The sequence below is a fragment of the Xiphophorus hellerii genome, chromosome 1 (genome assembly GCF_003331165.1).
Source record: "Xiphophorus hellerii strain 12219 chromosome 1, Xiphophorus_hellerii-4.1, whole genome shotgun sequence".
In the NCBI taxonomy this organism is placed as follows: Eukaryota; Metazoa; Chordata; class Actinopteri; order Cyprinodontiformes; family Poeciliidae; genus Xiphophorus; species Xiphophorus hellerii.
Window position 1 is genome coordinate 10,471,236 of NC_045672.1, and position 22,511 is coordinate 10,493,746.

The window sequence follows — 22,511 nt, forward strand, 5'->3', positions numbered from 1 at the left end:
ACATGAACTGTCCTACCGTTTGTGTCACCATCGGCATCAAAAACTGGCATAAAATTTCCATTAAAAAAATGTAACACCACTGTAAAATATTATATAATTCTGGATGTTTAAGGTAATACTACTGCATCACAATTGAAGCTAACTCTGGACTTTGACTGGACCAATTGTGATTCTTTTTAGCCAGTTAGAGGTGGCTAAGATTATGGACCGGTGCCTGGCCGTTGTCCTTGAGGAGTTTCTGCTAAACAAAATTCATGGTGTCATTTTCCACTTCTTTCGTGTCACTCCACAGCACATTTTCTCTAAAGTCTTAGCGATCAACAAAGGAAGCTAATTTCGCCCCGACTCCTTCTTATTGTTGAATCATGAACACTGGCCTTATCTGAAGCAAGTGAGACCTGCAGTGCTTCAGCTGTTGTTGTTGTTGTTTTTTTTATGATCTCCTGCATGAGTCAACAGTGCACCACAAAGTGAATTTGATGGGCGGTTTGACAATTATTTTTTTCCCCCACAAAGGACCACACTGGTTTGGAAAGCTATTTTCATAACAAATAAAATTATCACTTACAAATAACAGCTTTTTGTATTTACCCAAGCTATCTGTATGTGATTAAAGTCTGTGTTATAATCTGAAACATTTAAGTGTGAGGATAAAGTAGCGCCTCAACCAAAGAAATTCCTCGCTGGTAGTGAAAATGCAGCTCATTGAGAGGAGCTGCCCACCTGTAGCTCACCTGGAATCAGACAGAAATTAGCAGAGCTTACAATTACTTAAAATAGCTGTTTATATAACGTATAACTGTGCATAATCAGCTCTACTTTCTGGCATGTTACATAGGCGTCACACGAGTTTTGTTGACTTAGGAGGCCACTTAAAAACTGAGGTGTGTTACTCAAAAACACAAAAAAAAGTTGATAGTTTTTATACATATAAAAAACTAATCTATTTATTTATTTATGTGTAGGTTGCTTTGTAATTTTGAACAAAAAGAGAGAATATTCAGCCCAGACATCTCGATGCACCGTGATCTTTAGTGAACAGCAGGTATGGCTCGATTGTGAATCGTACTCACTCTGCATTGAAGCCGTTGACATGTAGGATCCTCATCTGTTTCACGATGGTGCTCTTTCCTGACTCGCCAGCTCCTGAGAAAAAAATAAAGGTATTTTGTTTTAAAAAGAAACCAAAAAACCCTGTACATCTAAAAAGCCCCTTTCTAAAGATCAGCACAGATGTTTGAATTGTTTAAGCTTTTCATTTTATTAAAGGAAAATGCACCGCCAACTATAACTTTTTGGTTTAAGTCCACATATTCAAATATTTCTGTGTTCAGACTGAATCGTGACTTTGGACTTTTCAAGAAAAATAACTAGGAGTCACAAAATGGTATGCAAAAAATAGCAATAAAGAAAAAAAATGGACCAAACCCAAGAGCGTACCACTGAAGGTTGATGAGAATCCAATAGAATTGCGTAGGAAGGCAACTGGCCAGGCTAGAGACTGGGAAACCCAAAATCCTGAACCACTGATCTGCTAAAAGTATATTTAAAGTGGGGTAAAGGTGGTGAATGGCCACAGTGAACAGTTAAATTATTGATAATATAACAAAGTATTCCTGTCAATACACGAGTCTTACAGACAAGTCAAAGTCTTGCTGGAGTGAGTATTGGCTTGAGTGTTCTGTGTCTGTTTGACCACAAACTAAAATTAACGCTACGTGGTCCTGCTGGGACGTTGACTGTGCATCGGCAGGTCCCTACTCACTGTGTCTGCTGTCAGAACGAAACTCACATCTCCTGCTCTGTAATGTCGGCCCTGCAGAAAGCACAGCTAGGTGAGGAATGAGCTGCATACTGTACAGAAGAACCAGGTTGCAGCTCTTCTTGGGCTGACCAATGTTTTTCCTGCGTATTGCTTTTTGTAAATGTCCTTGATGATGGATTAACTCCAGATTTTCAGACCTACACTGTCCTTGATTTTGTTTAACAAAACCAGAATCACAGAAGTTATCACAGAGGTTTATTCTGCTGAGGTAGACTGCTTCAGACCAGGCTACAACAGCTAGGATTAGCTACGTGTTTTTAGCTCACTAAAATTACTAACTGTAAGTAAAACACTAATAAATATCAGGTTAACAATAAAGGATTTCTGACGCGGTGGCAATGTGTTTGAGGCGCACCTCGCCTCTCACCCCCTGACCACTCCAGACGGGTGGCGGGAGGAGGGATGGTTCAACTTGAAACTCATGGGATGCATACATTCATAAATCAAGGCTAAAATAATTCAGCACAAAAGAATGGTGTATTTTGAGTGCAGAGGGCCGGGTCGCAATAATCCAAATCTCAAATGTTGAGATGAAACATGCTCTTTAAAAACAGGGATTAAAATCCTGCTAATGGTTTAATCAGCTCTAGCCAATCCCTGGATACTGACTACTTCACAAATGGGCAAATTAAAAACCAAACTACCTAAATAGAAGGGGAAAAAAACCCAACCACAGACTGTTGGCTGCACTACATGTAACTGTAGAGAGAACCCTTATATTCTCTGTTTTTATAGACCACAGTAAAGCCATATCCATGTATAAATTTATATATGCACAAAAGATAAGCTAATAACGCCATGGATGTGTAAGAAGTTACAATAAAAAGAAAAAAAGGGAACCAACTTTAATGGCACACATCATTGTTTTGGGTCTTGTCCCACTGTTCTAACGTCGCCACAACTTCCTCCATGAGAAAAATATCAGCTTGTCAAACGTGATCCCTTCTCACTGGAAACAAACTAATCAAACACTATGATTTTTAGATCAATCTACACAACGTGATCAATTTTATAAAATAAGTAAAAACTCACACATACATGAACATATAACAATTGAATACTACATACTGACCTATTTAGGTTGTGGTAGTGTAACTTTCAAACTCAATCTTTACCCAACGGGTAAAAACTTCCTGGGAAAAAAACAAAACAATAACCTGCCAAATTATATCCATTAGGCATTTCTCATTTCAAAATTCTATACTTTGCATTCTACACTCACATTTCAATAATCTTTCCAACCACATTCTGGATATTTGATGAGAAAACATATACTTATAATTCAGATGTATTGTACATTATATATATTGTATATTATATTGTACATTCCTCAAATCATGAAAAAAGCCTTTTGTCTTCTGATTAGAAAGAAAAAGGAGCAATTTTCCTACTTATTTGCTCCGATTTAGAGTCTCTATATGTCAAAATTAAGGCATAAATTATCCAAATAAATACAGATTCTTCTATACACAGTTTTAATTTTCTTTATTTCATTAGCTGATATTAAAAATCACTAATGTCTATACTCTTATTAGGATCTAAACCGGTTCTGGCAGGAACAGCATGGATCCAGTTTAAGACCCGATCTGAAAGGGAAATGGTCCTTTTTGGTTTCTGAAGTCTTATTTTTGGGCTCTGGAAATCAGCTAAAAAAGCAACTGAGCTATGTAAAAACATTAGTAATCATGTTGGAAGTCAGATTTAAATGACATCATCTACATGGAAACAAATAAACATTTATTTTTCAAAAATTCACATATTTCTATTTTCAATAACCCCCCAAAAAAATCTAAGTCTATTTTTCCCCACATATGTATTCTGACTAGAAAAATCACCACACCTGATTCTAGACTTTCTGAGGTAGCTAAAATGGCCTAAGTGCTAAAATAATCATTTTTTCCACTCTAAACCAATAAATCTAAATATTCTATAACAAAAAGTGCACACATTAACTCTAAAAAGTACATGAAATTGCTTTAATAAGGATCAGAAGCTACTTAAAAATACAATAAAACACAATTGCAGCATGTTTTCATGCTGGCAGGCCTTCAGTCTGAGAGCAACGGGCTAAAAAGTCCATCACAGTGCTGCCTTTTTGGCCTTATGCAATGGCAGTCACACTGTTGACAATGGTTCCTAAAACAACATCCCAGAAGGCCATGCAGGGAGGAAGCAGCGTCTCAACTGTGAAAACTATGAGGCCTGAAGAACAACCGCAAAATGAGAAAGAGATCAATAAATCAAACGCTGGATCTCATTTCCCCCAAACTCCTCCTCTCTCCCCATTACTTGGCACTTCACACTTCTGGGTATATTCATGTAAAGTGAAATTATGTTAACCATTACCTCAATTAAAAATGATCAGCTGTCAATATACAATACTATTCTATGCTTGTTAAAGAGCAAAAATATGACAGCAACTGCACACTTGAAACAAATCTGCTGTAATGCAACTAAATGCATTTAGAATGTACTGCTAACACTAACGATATAGGCATTACAAAAACTATACAGTATAATTGTTCCAAAAATAGTAGATCTTTAATTGTTAAACATACTCATGTATGTTTAATATATTGATTAATAGAATGTGAGTCAACAAGTAATACACTTAATAAATGTATTTCTCCCAAAAGTGAAGCATCAGAACAGATGGAGTTTTTTTTCTGTTATTTTAAACAAAAGAAACATGACACTTTTCACCCCCTTGTACTTTTTCCCCATTTAAGATGAAATGCTATCTCAGAAATTAATAGTTGCATGAATTCGGCTACACATTTTAGTCATTCTCATGATGATTAAATGCTTCAAATCGACAAATACCTTTCTTGCTTTTTCCAGAAAGGATTAAGGGTTTCTTCTGTTCTTTCAAAATTGAGATAAGCATCATTTTGACAATTATAGACCCGGGCCATTCCTTTTTACAATTTTTAAGGACCTTTACATGGTTAAAAAAAAGAAAGAAATTAGGCAGTTTCAATCTGGATTTTCAATAAGTTTTTAGAACAATTTTCAAAAAGGTGTGTAAAACTAAATGATTGGCTGATTGGCACTAAAAATGGTTGACAAATAAAGCTGGGTGTCTGAGTTAAAACACAATTCAATAAGGAGTCCTGCAAGGTTTAGTGTTGGCACCTAAACCTTTTCAAGTCGATATTATTGAGAAGTGTGAAGTATCCAGTAAACCACAAGTTATTTTCTTTGCAGGTGAAAAACATTATTGTTCTGGGATTAAATCAAAAGATGTTGTAGAAATTAAGGTTTATGATTGGGTTAAACTCGAGTTGTTTCATAATTTAGCACACTTAAAGGTATAAAGTATGATTTTTGTAAAGTGAAAAGAAGACTTGATTACCAAGAAAATATATGGAAATTCAGAGGGAACTATATTTGAAATCAGGTAGTGCGAGATCATTAATTTATTAATCTTAAAGTAGACAAACGCATAGCAGATTTGTTGCCTTTGCATTAAAACCTTGTTTTTTGCAAGAGTACGCTCTTTGTAACACAAAACAGCAATTAAATGCTATATAATGTCGACGAAGGGAATAACACTAACAGTGCATTCAGTTAAATATTGTGGAATTTAAAGATTTTAATATTTTAACTAAATATAACGCTTGTAGTAAGTTATTCCCAAATAACTTGCAATAATTCTTAACAAACACGTCACATTAAAGATGTGTGAGCGCGTTTGAGAACACAGAATGTATTTCACAGAATAATCACTAATGTGAGGTAATTTGGGGCAGTTTGTCAATTCACCGCGCAAAACACAGAAAACAAAATAAAGTGTTTATGCTCGGTACGCATCATAAATGAGAACATTTTTAACTTTTTCCATTCATAACCGTCTTTTTTGCTAGAGAGCATAGAAACCCCCCCCACCCAGAGAATATGTCCCCAAACCATATTCTGGACATGCTTATTCATATTTCAAGTTTGCTCTTTGTGAAAGAACCAACTTGGCATAAAAGCAATAAACATTCTCTGTATCAAAAAATGTTGCAAAATGTTACAGTTTGCTACATGTGAAGCTAAATGCAAGAAACATATGAACTGGATTCAGCTGCCATATAAATGATGTGCAACAGATTCATGTTTCAGCAGGGGTAAAATTGGACCGAACTGACTGTCAAGTAGGTCTTGTCTGTACAAAAGTGATAAACTGGATATCCTGTGGCCAAAAACTATTCATGATGACGTTGCATGGATAACACTTTATCCTTATTGAAATTATAGGTTGCACGTGTTTATACAAATCTGACTAAATATAGAGCTTCCGTCTGATAACAATGTTTCAGTGTGGAGTTGTAAAATGTGGGAGCATTTTATATTTATCAGTCCAATTGGTTCATACATCCCAGTAGTTTTGCAAAGTCCAGACTTGCATAAAACCATTTCAGGCGTGAAAACACTTGCAGGGTTCCAGAACGTTTACGAACCTTTCCAGACTCGGCTGGAGTTCATAGCTCCTTTCAGTCTATTCTTAAAGTATACATAAAAATGTTCACTAAAAATTTACAGCGGCTGTTTTTACAGGGATCAGACTCTAAAGGTGGAACTTGAAACTACAGGCATCGTGGAAAAAAAGAGGTATGGATGGAATATCAATACCAAGCTTGGGGATGCAAAGGACTACTTGGACTGCAATAAATGGTAAGCTACAACACTTCAAGTGCCATGAATCAAAACTCAACTTTCCAAATACATATTTGGCAAATTGGATGGACATTCAGAACTGAAACAGATTCTAATTACAAAGACCAGAAGACCCTGGCAGAGGAAAAATTAGATGTTGGGGGTGAGGGGGAAAGAAGTAGGTTAATTGTAACTGATATCAGTGAAGTATTATTGATTTTGAAATGTAATATTTTCCCAATATCTTGTGGCAAAAAGGCTTAAAAAGTTAAAAGTTTACAGCTGAAGGCTGTGAGTATGTGAAACCAAAGTCAAATTTCTTGTTTGTGCACAAAAATCTTTGCCAATAAAGTTGGTTCTGATTTGAAAAGGCAATGGATTAAATAATAAAGAATAAATCAAATATCTATAGAGCTAATAAACAGGGATAGGAGGTAAAAAAAAAAACCCAAAAGGTGTCAGCCAAACTCACCTAAAAGTAGTAGTCTGTGTGTTGCTCTGTAGATTTGTTTGTCCTTTTGGAGCTGCTTCTCAATCTTTTTGTTTGCTTCTCTTTGTGCCTTCTCCTCATTTCTCTGGTCTTCGGTCTTACTGTTGCCCAAACAACCCATCTTCCCGCAAGACAAAAAAAAGAAAAAAATGGGGGTCCAGGGAGGAGGAGAGGAGTGGAAGAGTAGAGTGGAGGGAGGGGGAGTATGTAGAAACGAAAATAAATAAGTAAAAATTGTCTAGGTCCCTCGCTTGACCCTCGGATTTGGCAACAATGTAACACACATTTACGCAGCTATAGTTTTGAAAACTGTCCGTGGTTTAATTCTGGATAGGTAATGTCTGCATAAAGCGTATTTTGCTGTCAGAAAAAGGGCAGGATACTGCTGCTGACGACACGGAGGCCGCCTTCTCAGTTAGCTTTCAATCCTCCTTCCCCCCCCCCACCCCCCTCCTTACATTCACTTTAGCGTTTGTTTTTCTTCTTATTAACTCCCCCCTCGACAAATTGGTGGGTAATTATAATCCACAGCCTCCGTTACGACGCCAAAGAGCGAGATTTCACCTCGAAAGGAGGCAGCGAAAAGAGCCTAATTTGCATCTCCGAAAGCCGGGGTCTTGCGTCTCACTGCTGCCCGTGACAAGGAGCTGAACTCGGCGCGTCCGAAAGGCTCGGCCGGGCTGAGGCGCTGCTCGTCTCCGCGTCGCCTTTGACAAGAAACATGTCCAAAGGTGTACACTCACACTGTTCTTTTTTTTTTGTGTGTGAATTTTTCTCGCTCCCCGATGGCTGTCTTTGGTCGGGTACCCACCTAGTAGATCAGCAGGAAGGGAAATAATATGTAGACCCAAACGAGCTACATGTATGATATTCTTCTTCCTTCCGTCGTCATCCGGCTCCTTATCAAATCGAGCTCCCAACTCGCTGCGGTTGTCTTTCCGTCGCCACCTCTCACTCCGAAACGAGACCCCCAATTTGTCCTCCTTATTTGTGATGGCTGTTCCTTGCTGTATTTTCTCCTCCAAAGGGCCTTCTCTCTCTCTCTCTCTCTTTCTCTCTCCCTCCCTCTCTTTTGTTGCAGAAATGTGTTATCAGTCCTTCACATCACCACCGAGTCTCTAAAACTGCGCACCGATATACTGTTTATTTTTTGAGATCCCAGATGAATCCCCCAATGAGAAAACCCCGATTTCAGAAAAAGGGTGGGTTAGAGACAAGAAAGAGAAAAACGTGACCAAGATCCGAGAATCCTTCGAAATGCATCCACGTTTCTTGCAGGTGAAAAAAAAAAAAAAAATCAACCCCCGCTGTCAGGCTTCAGTTTTTACACGGCCTCTAAATGTTTACACACCTACAGACTGTCACACAAACAGATATTTACAGATCGTCCTCCCCCCCCCTCTTTGAATCCGAGGAGGGTAAACACGCCACAGGCTTGACACTCTTACATGTGCATTTACATTCAGAAAAAATAGGACGCGGGGCTCTTGTAGCAGCACATTCCCACCGTGAAAGGCCGCTCCTCTCCGGGGGGGGTGCGCGCTGGACGAGGAAGGTGAAACGCGGTCCCAAGAAGCGAGTCTTCGGGGGTTGTTATTATTATTTTCTCCCTTTCTCTTCCTCCGAGAATAGTAGGCTACACTGAAGAGGCAGACGGCGCTGAAGAGACGCGGGGTGGGGCCACACGGCGCTCATTGAACCCTGGGAAGGAAGGACCGACAAGAGGCGGGGAGGAGAGGCCGCTGCGCTTCGTCACATGGCCGGGGCGCGGAAGCTGAGTCAGTGGCACGACCGTGCGCAGAAAACGGCGCCCTCTTCGAAGAAAAAAAAATGACAGTAACAGGGTGGGATCCCTGCTGACCAAGGGTCAGCGGCCTGAAGCGGATTTACATCCAAACAGCGGGTAATTAAATGCTGCGATCTTACAGGAATAAACTGGGAATAATGATGTGTTAAAGCTACTAATGCGACTTTTCTGTAAAATTGATTTAAAAAAGAAATCCCTTATCATGTAGTTTGCCACCTACAGGAACATGTTGTGGCCACATTTTCTGGCTCTTTTACTGTCATTCCTTATGTAATCGACATTTTTAAAAAACCAACTAGTTTTCCCAAAACAGGCTCCCAGGAGCACATGCCTTTGATGACATTCACATAAGGCATTAGAAGAGACTGACCACTCTTTCAGTGGTGTTGCAGCTGCAGCTGGTACTCACACTTCAGCAAAAAAATTATCGTTCTGTTTTTCTTTTTGAATTGGGACAATGTGTGTTACTTCCCAGATATTAACAAAGTCTAAACAAACAATTTTAATTCATGTAAATAGATCTGAGGCACAGAAGTTGAACAACTCCCTTTGCAAGGGGGGGGATCACCGGGCAGACTCACAAAAAAGACCCAAACCTTACCCGTTTCGTCTGGCCATGCAGACGGTTTGACTGAAATGTCACTTCCTCCTTCCTCAAACCGCCACACCCCACTTTGCTTTAAGCATCCTCTGCTATTTGAATGGGAATAAATGCAAATACAGGGCGATTGGCATCAGTAAAAGCACAATAAACAAACTGTGCAACCTCAACCACCACGCCAGACAACCACAACCACAACTACATTCAAATCACTGCTGATTGGGAAGATTATATAGAAAAATCACAGACGTAAGAACTGAAGTCTGTCACTTTAAATCTGTCTCCACTGAGCTGCATAAATAACTTCAGAAAAGGGAAATAAACTTCATGTCTGTGCTTACATAGCTTGTTGTTCCTGTTGTTTTTATTACTTTAAAAAAAAGTTGTGTCCTCTTTTTATTATTTATTTCAGGTAAGTGGAGTTTAGCCTTGTGTTAGGCCTTTGTTACTGTTTTTTTGTGTGCCATTGATACACCAATTTGGACAGGTCATGATTAATAAGTTTCACAGTGAATTGGGACTTTTCTATAACTTTTATGCAGATAACATTTAACTGCACTGCCCCTTTAATTCTGTAACCCCTTTCTGATGAACTTTCAGACAGACTAAGTTGTCCAATCATTGCTCCAGAGAGCATGATTCCCATCATCAGGCAACAGATTGGACATTTGAACTCTGCCATCAAGTCCACACTTAAGGAATGTAGCTGTTTTTGACCAACTAATACATATTGAAAGGTCGCTCAAAACAACTTATCTGAAATTGTTTAGCAATTCAAAAATATTTCTATAAGAAGGCAGGTGGGTAAACAGGAACCTGAGATGGATATTCATGCTTAATTTTCTCTCGTCTAGACTATTTTAATTCAATTTCACATGTATAAATAAAAATAGCTCTTGGTTTCCTTCAGTTGAGCGCAAACTTTGCTGCAAGGCTCTTGATAAGAACAAAGAGCTCACATGAAAATCCTGGCTCAAACTGTCACGATGGTCAAGCTTCAAATAGTTGAGGCCACAGACTCCAACTCGAGCTCCTAAGTCTTCAAATTAAAATCTCTTCTTTTCTCCCAACAACCAGATTTAAATAAAAAATAAAAAGTCAAAGGAATTTCTCTGTGCAGACCTGATGCACCTCGACTGGCAAACAAGCTTCCTCTGTTTTTTTGCTGCATTCAGAGTCTGAACTCTGGATTTAAAAAGCAATTGATAACATTCCTATTCAAACTTTGTTTCGAACATGATAATAGGGATTATACACCCTATTACCATGTTCGTTTTTAAGCATCTGCAGTTATTAGACAATAGATATAATCAGACACTGTGTTTTTTTTTCCATTTAAACATGGGGATGAATGAAGTCACACCTTTACAATTTTTTTGATCATTTCAGTTACGCTATCTCACTTTATTTTAATTTTTAATCAGATGTATTTGTCTGTAAATGAAACGTATTCTGAATAAAAACCGCAAAGATCAATAGTGCTCATGCTGTGAGGCCTATTGGACACTAGAGGGCAGCCTTTTACTTACTCCAAGATGGAGGGTCACAGATAATTTCCAGTGTTTTCCAAGGACACCTCAAAATCTTCTAAGCAAGTTTAATTCTTCATTTTAAGTTCAATGGAGACATCTGATAGATTTTTTTTTTTTTTTAGAAAATAACTTCTAAAAGTAAAATTGCCCTAAGATGCAGTTTAAAGACATGAAATATAAAACAATGAACACATTGATTGTTTTCCCAGGGAAAGTCATAGATTACTCACTAAAAGTCTCTTTACATTGTTAAACTAACAAAAAAACAAAACAAAACAAAAAGTATGGTAAAAATGCTTCAGTTAAATGTTTGGCACCAATCAGTTTGCTAAAAAAAAAATCTGCTACATTTACTAGACAAAAACATATATATTTTAAGGCGACATGATCTTATGATATGTATTTTATACTTGACATAAAATTTATGTTATTGATTGTCTCAGCCTGCATACAGTGATTATTCCTCTGTAGTCACACCAGTGCTTTAATGGCCTCACAGCCATGAATATTAGATACACTTCCCTTCAACCTATAGAGCAAATATGATGAGGCAGCGCGAGGGTCCATAAGAAAACAAATACAGCTGTTTGTCAATGTCTGTCTGGCCAGAAACATCGTTTTCAACGGAAATGAAAGCAGGAACGCCCGCTTTGTGTACAAACAACATTTCTATAAAAGGCGCCCACGATGGATGCTCAATAAGTACGCTGTTTTAGGTGCTTTTATTTAACAGTGGAAGCAGATCCTTTTCTGTCTGGTGAAAACAGGAGGCTATCCTCCTGTGTGAGAATATCTGCAATATGAGTTTAAGAGATGCAGCACATAATATGAGAGAGGTGAGGGAGGGAGTGGAGGGTGTGACAGAGATACGGGCAAAGAGCAAAAGGGAGTCACCATCAGCACCAGCATCATAAAGTCAAGGTTTTCTTCTCTGAGTCCTGCCTATTTCTGGGCTCCCGTTTTACCATTCCTGTTACCTGTCTGAGGGCGTCACACTTTTAAAAGCGGTTTCAGAGGACGCTTTGACGGAGGTTCATTTTCTTCTTCAAAATGAGTGAGACGGTTGGATTTTTCCGTCCACCTTCCTGAAGCACTTATTTGCCGAGCGTTTTGTGTCTGAAGGGAATCTACAGGAATCTCTAGGAAGCAGCATGGCAGGGGAGCTTGTGGTTGGGATACTTTATAACTTATTACTACCTCTGCTTCTGCTGACCGGTGAGTGTTTATTTTTGTTGTTGTTGTTGTTGTTTTGCTTAAATTACTGCATTTTTGGCTGTTTAAGGTTTTAACTTCCAACATGAGACACTAGTTAATGGTGTAAACTTGATCAAATAAAGATCTCTCCGAGGTGAGCTGATAAAGAATGAGGCATTGAGAAAACACAAAAAGAAAGATCGAAAGTTTGCAATGGAAAAGTCTAACGGCCATAAACTGATGGCTCTGGAAAAGCAATAACTTTATACTACAATCTGAGTGATTTTATTGCGTAGCTTCATCTTCAGCTCTCCTTCTATGAACATCAAACATTTTTGGGCTTCTTTTATATCGTGAGGTGCTTAGATTACTTTTATTTTACTTATTGTTTCATTGGAAATAACTTAGCTTTTATTATGGTTTTTGAAAAGTAAATATTTTAACCAGTTCAGAAATGGTAGGCTTGTAATTGTTTTACTTCATCCTCTGCCACTGGCTCTTTTTGAAGAGTATCAGTACTCCTCCAGCCAGAAATCACTCAGGATCACACACAGCATCCGGACTTTTCTTACTCTTACTTTTAGCTGAAGAATGAGCATATGGAGACGCTAAAATGTTTGGGTTAGTCTATTTTTGTGATTTACTCATTCTTTGGACATGCATTTCTTTTACATTTCTGCTTGTTATTTCTTGACTAAATTCCAGAGCCCTTTGGTCAATTTTAGGTGTTTTTAAATGTGCTATGCAAACAAATTAGTCTTTTAAACACATAAAATAATGAATATAGAATACTCCAGAGGCAGGGATCATTTCAGGTGTTTTCTTTTTTTATTCTAAAAGGAGTTTCCACTCCTTTTAAAAAGCTGCTCCGATAGGCCTAGCTGGACCATTTCTATCCAACTCGTTGGTTCTGTTTCCTTTTCTCCTCAGCTTCTTCGTTTCGCTATAATGGCCTCTCTGTGGTGTACTTTGTGTTTCTGCTCACCGTACCACTGCTGCCGAACCCGAGCCCGGTCTCCCTAAAAGGTGAGAGAAGCTCCTCTGACTCAGGTTGTATTTGAGATGTGGTCGCATCTTTTCCCCAGTTTCAATTATTCATGTCTGAATTAGGAATTTCATCAAAACAAGTCTAGTTCTTCCACAAACACCCATGGTCATTTTAATCAAGAATGGCTTCAAATGCAGCATTTGGATTAAAATATGGGATTCCAAGCAGGTCCTATGTTTCATCTGACATATTCAATGGCATGCTTTAACACTGATTCAAAGTAGACTCTGTCCAGCTTCAGGACTGTACACAGATTTTTGAATAGTTTGGAATCATTTTCTCCATCATTTATTCTCTGAAAGCTTCAGATGAGATGCTCTTACCGCCTTCACATAATTTAAAATGTTGTTTTTTTAGTCATTTGGTTTAACATGGCTGGTGGCTTTCAACATAAGCTGAATACATGTACAAAATTATGTAATTGTGTAAACATGTCATTTTGTACGTAATGCTTCTATGTACAAAGTTATTATTTGAAGCTTTTGTGTTTTGTGTCCATTTAAGATAAGTTATTTTAAAGCGCTCTCTTTTAATGGCCTTCGTTTTATGAGGTCTGTAGTGTTAAATCTTCCTCGTTAAATATCCATCTTCATGCTTTGTGTAAGCTTTTACAGGCTAATGATTAAAAATTTGTAGTTTTATGGACACGTTTCCTTTATAACGCTATAGGTTAGTCATGATGCAGTCAATGAAAAATAGTACAAATAAGAAGTGTGACTTTTTTTTTCTGAAACATCTGAAATTTGTGCTAAGCAATATGTGAATTCCTCTCCTAACGAAAAATATTTTTAGTGTTTTTTTTTTTTTTTTTTTTGTACCCCTCCAGTCTTTTTGTGGCCTAGTGTCCCTTTTAACTGAGAAAGGGGAATAGGGGGGACATTATTCGCCGGGTGAGTTATGAGTGATTTTTTTTCTTGTTCATTGTTTGTCTGTTTAATTCACAGACAAACCTTAAATTTCCGTCCATCCGTCAGTCATCGTTTCTTCTAATCCCACAGGGTTGAGTTAAAGGTTTGGACAAACATGCTGTGCTAAGTTTTCAGCCCAAAAGATGAGTTAAATAATTGATGTCTGATTTCTAAAGGTGAGTCAGAATTTTTTTGAAGTGAGGATCTGTGAGGTTATTATCCCGCGTTTCCCTTACTTGTTGTACAGTGAGGCTATTGAACGTCTGATAATCTGACTGGACCTGTGCTGACTCAGTCTGCCATCACACACTGATTTGGGAGAACTCAGGTAATCTTCAAACAACTCTGACATCTGGAAAGTCCAGGAATAGACCATGCTTTGCAGCTGCTGCACGATTGACATCTAACACTTTACCCCGTTCAGAAGAGATGGATCGGCTGAACAGATACGGCCTTCAGGCTCAACTAGGGTTAGACAGCATGGACGTACAGCACCAAAAATAACGAATGAGATTGTAAGCTGTTAGTATCTGTCGGCATCTATTATCCTACTGGTGAGAACAGATTCAGTTTGAGTGCTTTTAATCTAATAAAGTCAACTAAATGGTGTGCATTTAAATAGTTTATTAGGCTTGTGCTGCCAGCTTACCAGCTAAGATTATTTGAGGAAAACAAACTCTTTTGAGAGCATCAGCTAAAGTTATTAACACAACCCACTGACGGTAGCATTATATGGCATACATACAGTTTACCATCTAACGTCTCATTTCATTTTGTGATAAAGTTTCAGAGATCAGATTGTTGTGGAGCTAAAATAAAAATCGCTCTGTGAAAATTGACCTGGTAGACTGGGTCACAGTTTTTGGCCCAATATTTGATCAAAAACAATTTTAACTTCTGTCCTAACAGGAGAAACCCAACACTTAGGTTAAAAGAAAAACACTCTGCAGCATAAAATCCTCAATGCACAGTGAGATGTATGCAAAAATACAACAATCCATCACAGTTACTGGTTTGAACTTTAACACTTGCTCCCTCATACCTGTGTTATAATAAGCCTTATACATGGACTTGTCTTATGAAGCAGATTTAATAGGTCAGACATGAGTGAGTAGGTCATGCATGTTCCTCATATCGATTCGCTGCAAACAGATGAATTAAAGCACCGTTGCCCCTCCTTCAAAGTACTTTGTAAAGGGGTGAGGGGGAAGTGGTAGGAGTGACCGAATCAATTATGTATAGCCTCGTAATTACAGCAAAGAATTAAAAGATGTGATGTCAGCGATCTTCTATCTCCACCAGTCACCGAAAAAAACAAACAAAAAAAACAAACTGATTGCCTTTCAGCTCCACAGATCCCATATATTTTGCTCTCCATAATTCGATCCTGGACTAAGTGATGAAATGTGTGTTCATCCCGTGTGTGCGCTATGTGTTTTATTTGCGGGCCCACCTATAATTCACGGAGCGTGCGTGTGTATCTGTGTAAGCAGAGAGGTTTAAGTGAAACAATGCTTTTAGTAAAAATGGTGAACATCAACAACACATCTGCTGGCTCAGCTGCAGTTGAGTTGCGTCAGCTATTTGTCTTCTCTAACGTTCTGATCGCAAGAGTGAAACTCCAGAAAATCGATAAGGAAGGGTTTCATTTATCTGGATTTTCAACCAAAATCTATTGCACCACTACTTGTTTTTTGACATGTAACGTGGTCTTAAATGAGGTTGTTTCACAAAGTCATCTGGAATGTATACACAGTGAGGAATGGTTCAACTATAAAGGTTTATTTTAAAATTTTATATTTGGATTTGATAGCTTAAAGCAAAAATCGACTTACCACAAATAACTGAGTATGATCGTAGACACTTTCTGAGAAATGCTTTAGTTAGTCAAAAAAAGGCACTCAGTTTCATAATGAAACATACAGTAATCACAAAAATATTCACATCCCTCAAACCTTTTCACATTTGGTCACAACTAAAAGCTTTAATGTATTTTAGAGGGATGTAAGTCTAAACAAATCTAAAAGGAGTGGGATTCTTAAGTCCCTCAATTAGTAATAATCATTTACCTGTGTGTGTAATTTAAAGGGGCGGTTTTATGTATTTTCCAGGCACGTAGTGCCATTTTATAGCACAATCATGTTACCGTCAGTTGTTGTATGCTGCTATGGTTATGACACCAACTTTGATCGTTTGTTTTTAATCTGCATTCAAATACTCTGCAGCATGTGGCAGAACACAGCACATCACCTTGAATACACCATCCAGACACTTGAAGCATGGCGGTGGCAGCATCATGTTGTGGAGATGCTTTTGTGTTACACCGAAGGCGGTCAAAGTTGATGTGAAGATGGACTGAACTAAACACAGAATAGCATAAGTAGAAAATATTTTAATACTTTGCAAAGCACTGAGATAAAATAAAACAAAACATGTGTTCTTCTTCTTTCGCTCTCCTTAGGCAAAACGGGCCAGTTTATTCGGTTAATAATCTACGTCAGTGTAACCTTCCTGACCCTGCAGTGCTTCATGCAGATCCCTTTCAGCTACTTCCCTCCACATGGTAAAAAAACAACTTGTTACTTGTCTTAGCACATTTTTAAAATGCCACATATGCTGGAGATGAAACTAAAACACAAGAACAACAAAAATAGGCAAACACATGGATCCCATGCTGTTATTACTGACCTTTAGATGAAACAGTTTTCCTATGTTCTGCTCTTTCCACCATTTCCTTTGTTTTTAACAGTTGCTGGGATCTGGGAAGATGTCCTTTACCACTTAGGAATTGTAAGGTATGAAATACTTGACACTTGTAATTTCAAGGCGGTTGTGTCTTTTATTTTATATCGTTTACTCTCGTGAACTTTATGTTTTTCTATGTTACATTAAAGGTAAAGTAGCAGAACATGAATATTAAGTAGAGCAGCAAATCTGACAACAAAATGACAAACTAAGTGTTTCCCACAAAAAAGCCTCAGATTCTCTAACTTCTTTTCCTCACATTTTTGTCTGCAGCTGTGTTGCGCCTGTTGCATGTGATCTGTTTTTGAATGTGGAAATATTGAAGTTTAAACTTTTATGAATTTTATTTGTAGATAATTTTGTTCTTTGGTTACGCTAGCTGTAGGACTTGCAGTGGTCCATTTTCCTTTATGTCTTGCCCAATGACACAACAATTGAAACAAACTGAATGGGGATTTGAACCAGCAACCCACCGGTTATAAGATGAACTCCTACCAACATTGCCACCTTCACCCTTATGATATGATGTTTGGATTGGGGAGTTGCGAATAAAAATCAGAAGAATGGCATAATGGACTGATGAAGCCAGAATGCCTCTGCTTTTGCTATTTTAAAACAAACAAGTAAAAAAAAAAAACAAACACAAAATAATTAGATTAATTAATTGCCAGGTATAGTTAAAATGCCTCAGCTGTTCATCAGAGGTCTTGACGGTTACATGTGAAACTCTGTAATTGTTTGCGATGATTTTCTGAGGCCGAAATAAACCCACATACGTTCAAGCTTCTCTATGTGCTGCATCACTGGACTTTATGTAAAATTGTCATTCTAGCAAATAGAGGATACAAAAGGTCATAAAGGTCACAGATACCGAAACAAAAAAATTTAACTGGTCATTACGGTTTTTTATGGTACTTGTATTTCCAAGGAGTGCTTATTGCGTACAATGCACTTAATTGCTTACATCAGCTTGTCTTGCTGCACTACAGCTTTTATTTTATGTTGACCTTTATTTAATCTGGATATAAGGCTCTGGAGGTTTAGAGTGTCCCAGTGAAAACAGACAGCAGCTCAATACAGCAATAGTCACAACACACACACACACACACACACTATACCCAGGACACGTAAGCAAGAGCAGCATAGGAGATCAACAGAAAGGCATAAAATCAGAAGCTTTGCAAATGACAAGTCATTCCTCGCTCGTGTGTTAGTGCTGTTTACACACCAGAGGAAAAAGAGAGGGTGCTTCTTCACCACACTAGTTAAGCGAGTCATAAGATTTTATTTTTGTATGAACCTGGATGGATGTATTTTCAGAATGGCCGCTTCCTCCAAAGTCTGAGACTTTACCATAAATCCAAACTCTCATTTTATTTTCGAAAACCTCGCAGTCTTGCCCATACACTTACAGTCCGTTGCGGTGAGATAGCTTCAATAGCCAGCTGTGTTTTTGCTGTGGATTTATTTATTTCTTTTTTCAGATTCAGTTCGGTTGACACAGCAAACATCGTGCGACTCTTGGCTCCAGATATCGGCCTCTGCCTCTCTATCCTGTTCCTTCTGAGGCTGTGTCGAAAACTGCTGCGCCCCGGACCCCAAGTCAACCTCCATGAAAATGGGATCCCTTCTTTACCCTCAGAGGTGTCAGCAGATCTACTTTCTTAATGATGCAATTGTATCAAAGTACCATGCAGTAATATTAGACTTTTTTTTTTTTTTTTTTGGTCTTACAGGATGTGGAAACTTCTGACACAGAATCAGAGGGCGAATATGAGACAGAGGCCTCGTCTTTTGACAGCTCTGAGGAGACCACTCTGCCGGTTCAGTCCAGCCCGCCGCAGTTTGTTCAGAAGCTGATCATGTTTGCAGCAGGAGTGAGGTTGCTGCTGTCAGCGATCATGAACACTGCAGGGAAAGTGGTGGTCACTCTGCTGCTGGGGCTGGCAGGTACATTACAGAGAAGACTTTAGGTGTCTGAATGTGATGGATGGATGGATAGATAGATTTCCAAATCTAATAGATTATAAGACCCTTTAAAGAATTAAATATCATTATTTTCAGGGGTTTTTTTTAGGATTTTTTTGGCTCTAGTGGTCTTTACTTGGTACCGGGTTGTGAGAGAGGGAGGCAGCAGTCAACGGCCCCGGACACAAACCCGTGACCTGTTCCCAAATTTCTAGTTTTTCACACATAGGGCGTTTTGTCTAATTGCCCTCTTTTCTGTTTGTTTCCCCACTCTGTGTCCATGTGTCTGCAGGCATCGTACTTGCCTTCCCTCACCTCAGGAGTGTACTTTGGGGTGTTTTTAGGACTGGTATGGTGGTGGATATTCAGTCGCTCCATTAGCATGCTGCTTTTCAGCTCCCTATGTGTGATGATGGCCATCTTCAGCGGAGGACACCTGCTGGCTCTGTACCTCTACCAGCTTCCCCTGTCCCAGCAGTTTATCCCACCAGATGATGTTTACGCGAGGTAAACGTGATTAAAAAAGAATACACAAATGTGAGGTTGAGGATAAAATCAGGGGGAAATGTTTCTTTTTTGTATGTCAAGGTACATTTGTCATTCAACCTTGTCTTTAGTAACTGAGCATAGGGGGGGGGAAAAAACCCACTTAAGAAAGATAAAATAATTACTTTGATTGATTTCATACACTGAAAAAAAGAAAACAGGTGATCCAACTTTTAAAACAATTAGTTCATTTGTTACAAGTACTCAACTGAAGTTTATCCAAGCAAATATATTGAGTTTATTAAGTTGTCATGTTAACAAGCATAACTAATGTAAGTCTGACAAATGTATTTCAATTACATGTAACAAACTGTTTTAAGTTGGAACTCTGCTCTCTCAGATGGTACTTACTCTCACCAGGTCAGAAAATAAAATAACAATCAGATACAACAGTTTTCTCTTGTGCCAATGTTATTAAACAATGTCTTATTGCTTTTACTGGAGTTTAACTTGTCATCAGCAGGCATTAAGAACTAAAAATAGACTTGTCAACATTTATTGGCACCCCTGGTAAATAAGTTTAAAAATATGCAAAATAAATTCACATTTTACCACAGCAGGAATAATCGCACACAAAAATATTTAGGAAGATCTGAGCTTTAATTTGCAGAGATCAAGAAATGACTGCTTTCTACAAACAAAGAGAGCTTTGGGGTGAAAGGGAAACAGGCCCACAGCATCACACATCCTTTTTATCTTTTTGCATATTTTTAGCCCCCCCTCTCCCTTTCATAACAACATGGTGTAAAATCTGCAGCTGTTTTACTTCATTTTAATATTGGATTAAAAAAAAAAAGAAGAAGTGTCTTTATCCACGATTTAGAATTTAAACAGAGGATGAACCTTTTAACTCTGTTTGTTTGGATTAATCCACACTTCTTTCGAATTGCTTTAAGTCCCCCTCTGTCACAAATATTCACCTTGTCTAATTTCCCCCCCATCTTTTGTCACTTCAACTGAACAAGTCACAAGATTTCCCCTCATTCTTTAACCTGGTTTCCTTCATCCTGTCGTTCTTCCGTCTCCATCCAGGTTGTTCGGTATGACGGGAGTTATCCGAACCAACAGTTCAACGCCCCACAGTCTTGGCCTGCATCCACACGTCTGCTGGCCTGACTTCGTCAACCCCTTCGTTCTTCTGCTGCTCTACTACACGCTGGTGGCTCTGCTGCACAAATGGGTCCAAATCACAGCGGAGGACTGTGACGATGTGAGGGATAGCTGTGGTTAAGTTCCAGGTTTATGCATGCTTGCATGCGTTGCTGCTTTCCAAGCCTCTTTCCTCTGTCGTTCAATTTCCTGTTTGCTCGTTATCAATATTACATATTGAGTATTGATTTTTTTAACCACTGCTGGATCATAAACAATATTTACATCATATCAGTAGTTTACTAGCTTTTAATAGCTTCTTTCCATGTCAGGATACTGCTGACGTTGACAAATCTGACAACCCATTAGAAAGCCCTGAAGTCCCTCCGAGCTTTTCCAGAGTCATCTACATCACAGGAGATAGGCAAGAGGTGACATGTAAACATCATTATTTGCCTTTTAAGTAATACTGTGTTGTAAAATAGAAAAAGTCAGCATTTCAGCCTGTAATGGTAGTTGTTCTTTATGGAAATGTATGACAAGCAGAATCATGCTCATATAGCCGAATGTCATCTCCAATAACTCACAAATGTCTCTTTTAGCTCTTGAGCAGCACAGATGAAGGAAACCTATCTGCCTGACTGAGGTAAACAGTTCTGTTATGTGTTTACTATATAGGCTTTATTGCCAAAGTATGTGGAGGTTTGCCTTCACACACACGAATACATACTAGTATTTTATTCTTTACTCTTATACAGTGTTAACTCATTTTTTGCAACTAAAACGGCAGCTTCAACCCTATTGTTAAGGTATTCCACAAGGATTTGTGAGGTCAGACACTGATGCTGGACAACACAGCCTGCCTCGAAGGCTCAGGTCTCATTCAGCCCCAAGATGTTAATCGGGTTGACGTCAGGGCAGTGCAGTCTCATGTTCATTTCATCCAGGAGCATGAAATTGCCCAAATTGTCTTTGAATCCTGCAGCATTAAAAGTTTCTTTCACTTGGGCGTGCCATGGTGGCGTAGGTGGTTAGCGCGATCCATATTTGGAGGCCTTGAGTCCCTCGACGCGGCCAGTCGCGGGTACGACTCCCGGACCCGACGACATTTGCCGCATGTCTTCCCCCCTCTCCTTCCCTGTTTCCTGTCAGCCTACTGTCATATAAGGGACACTAGAGGCCACAAATGACCCCCTGGAGGGGTAAAAAAAAAAAAAAGTTTCTTTCACTAGAGCTAAGAGGTCAAGCCCTGATAAACAAGCCGCACATTGTCAGGCTCCCACCATTAACCTGAATGCTTAACACAATGCAGTCAGGCAAGTATCATTCTCCTGACAGCCACAAAATCCATACTCCTGTATCGGACTGCCTGACAGAGGAACGCTGATTTATCACCCCAAAGAACTACTTTCCATTTGTTTAATATTACAGCAGAACGCTTTAGACCAGTGGATTTGATACTTTGCGTTACACATTGTGATGTAATGTTTAGATGCATGCTGCTTTTAAATGAAGACCCATTTCAGGAAGCTTTGCTGCAGAAAGTGGTGGCGTTTGTTTTTATAGAGCAAACAGTATCCTCTGTGATTTCAGAGCCCAACACACTGTTCTTCCCAAGTATGTTTAAGCCGTTTTTAAATACCAATAACACTGACTGTGTAACTTTCAGTGGCAAGAAAATGTTCATAAATAGAAACGTTGTAGAGGTGGCATCCTGTTGCTGTCCCAATGGAAGAGACTGGTTCACCTGAACTCTTGTCAATTGGAGACATTTCAATATGTTTAAAAGTAAGCTGTACTGATCGAATAATTTGATTACACTGCACAGGTTGTTTAAAACATCGACAGATGTTTTTATTAATCTCATAGGAGAATCTCCTTTTGCTCTTTCAGTCGATGGTTTTGATGACTAGAGGTTCCTGGCAGAACGTCCACAGCAACAATCTTGGGTGTCTGGTGGAGGAAGCCGGATACGTAAACTGTTACTCTCCGTCTCTTCACAAAGAAAACGACTCTTCCTCTACCGGGTAATCACAGCTCAAGAAATACACTGCCTCAGGAAGAAGGGACACGTTCAGGACGGTGCAAAGAAACATTTTCTGATAAACTTTTTGTTA

The 22,511-nt window shown here is 38.8% G+C and overlaps 2 protein-coding genes across 2 annotated transcripts in view; one reads left to right on the forward strand and one right to left on the reverse strand.

The window, feature by feature from the left end:
- The window catches only part of LOC116719758 (guanine nucleotide-binding protein G(s) subunit alpha), a 32,017-nt gene extending 23,329 nt beyond the window's left edge, over positions 1–8,688 (reverse strand). The window contains 2 exon segments of the mRNA XM_075074325.1: positions 1,074–1,146; positions 6,939–8,688. Of these exon segments, the coding sequence (XP_074930426.1) occupies positions 1,074–1,146; positions 6,939–7,077 (212 nt within the window). The 5' untranslated portion in view covers positions 7,078–8,688.
- Positions 8,689–11,330: 2,642 nt separating this feature from the next.
- LOC116727509 (piezo-type mechanosensitive ion channel component 2) overlaps positions 11,331–22,511 on the forward strand; it is a 39,637-nt gene continuing 28,456 nt past the window's right edge. Inside the window, 11 exon segments of the mRNA XM_075074334.1 lie at positions 11,331–12,111; positions 13,021–13,116; positions 16,508–16,609; positions 16,796–16,841; positions 18,276–18,435; positions 18,528–18,764; positions 19,052–19,266; positions 20,338–20,515; positions 20,727–20,832; positions 21,005–21,035; positions 22,284–22,412. Coding sequence (XP_074930435.1) covers positions 12,048–12,111; positions 13,021–13,116; positions 16,508–16,609; positions 16,796–16,841; positions 18,276–18,435; positions 18,528–18,764; positions 19,052–19,266; positions 20,338–20,515; positions 20,727–20,832; positions 21,005–21,035; positions 22,284–22,412 — 1,364 coding nt within the window. The 5' untranslated portion in view covers positions 11,331–12,047.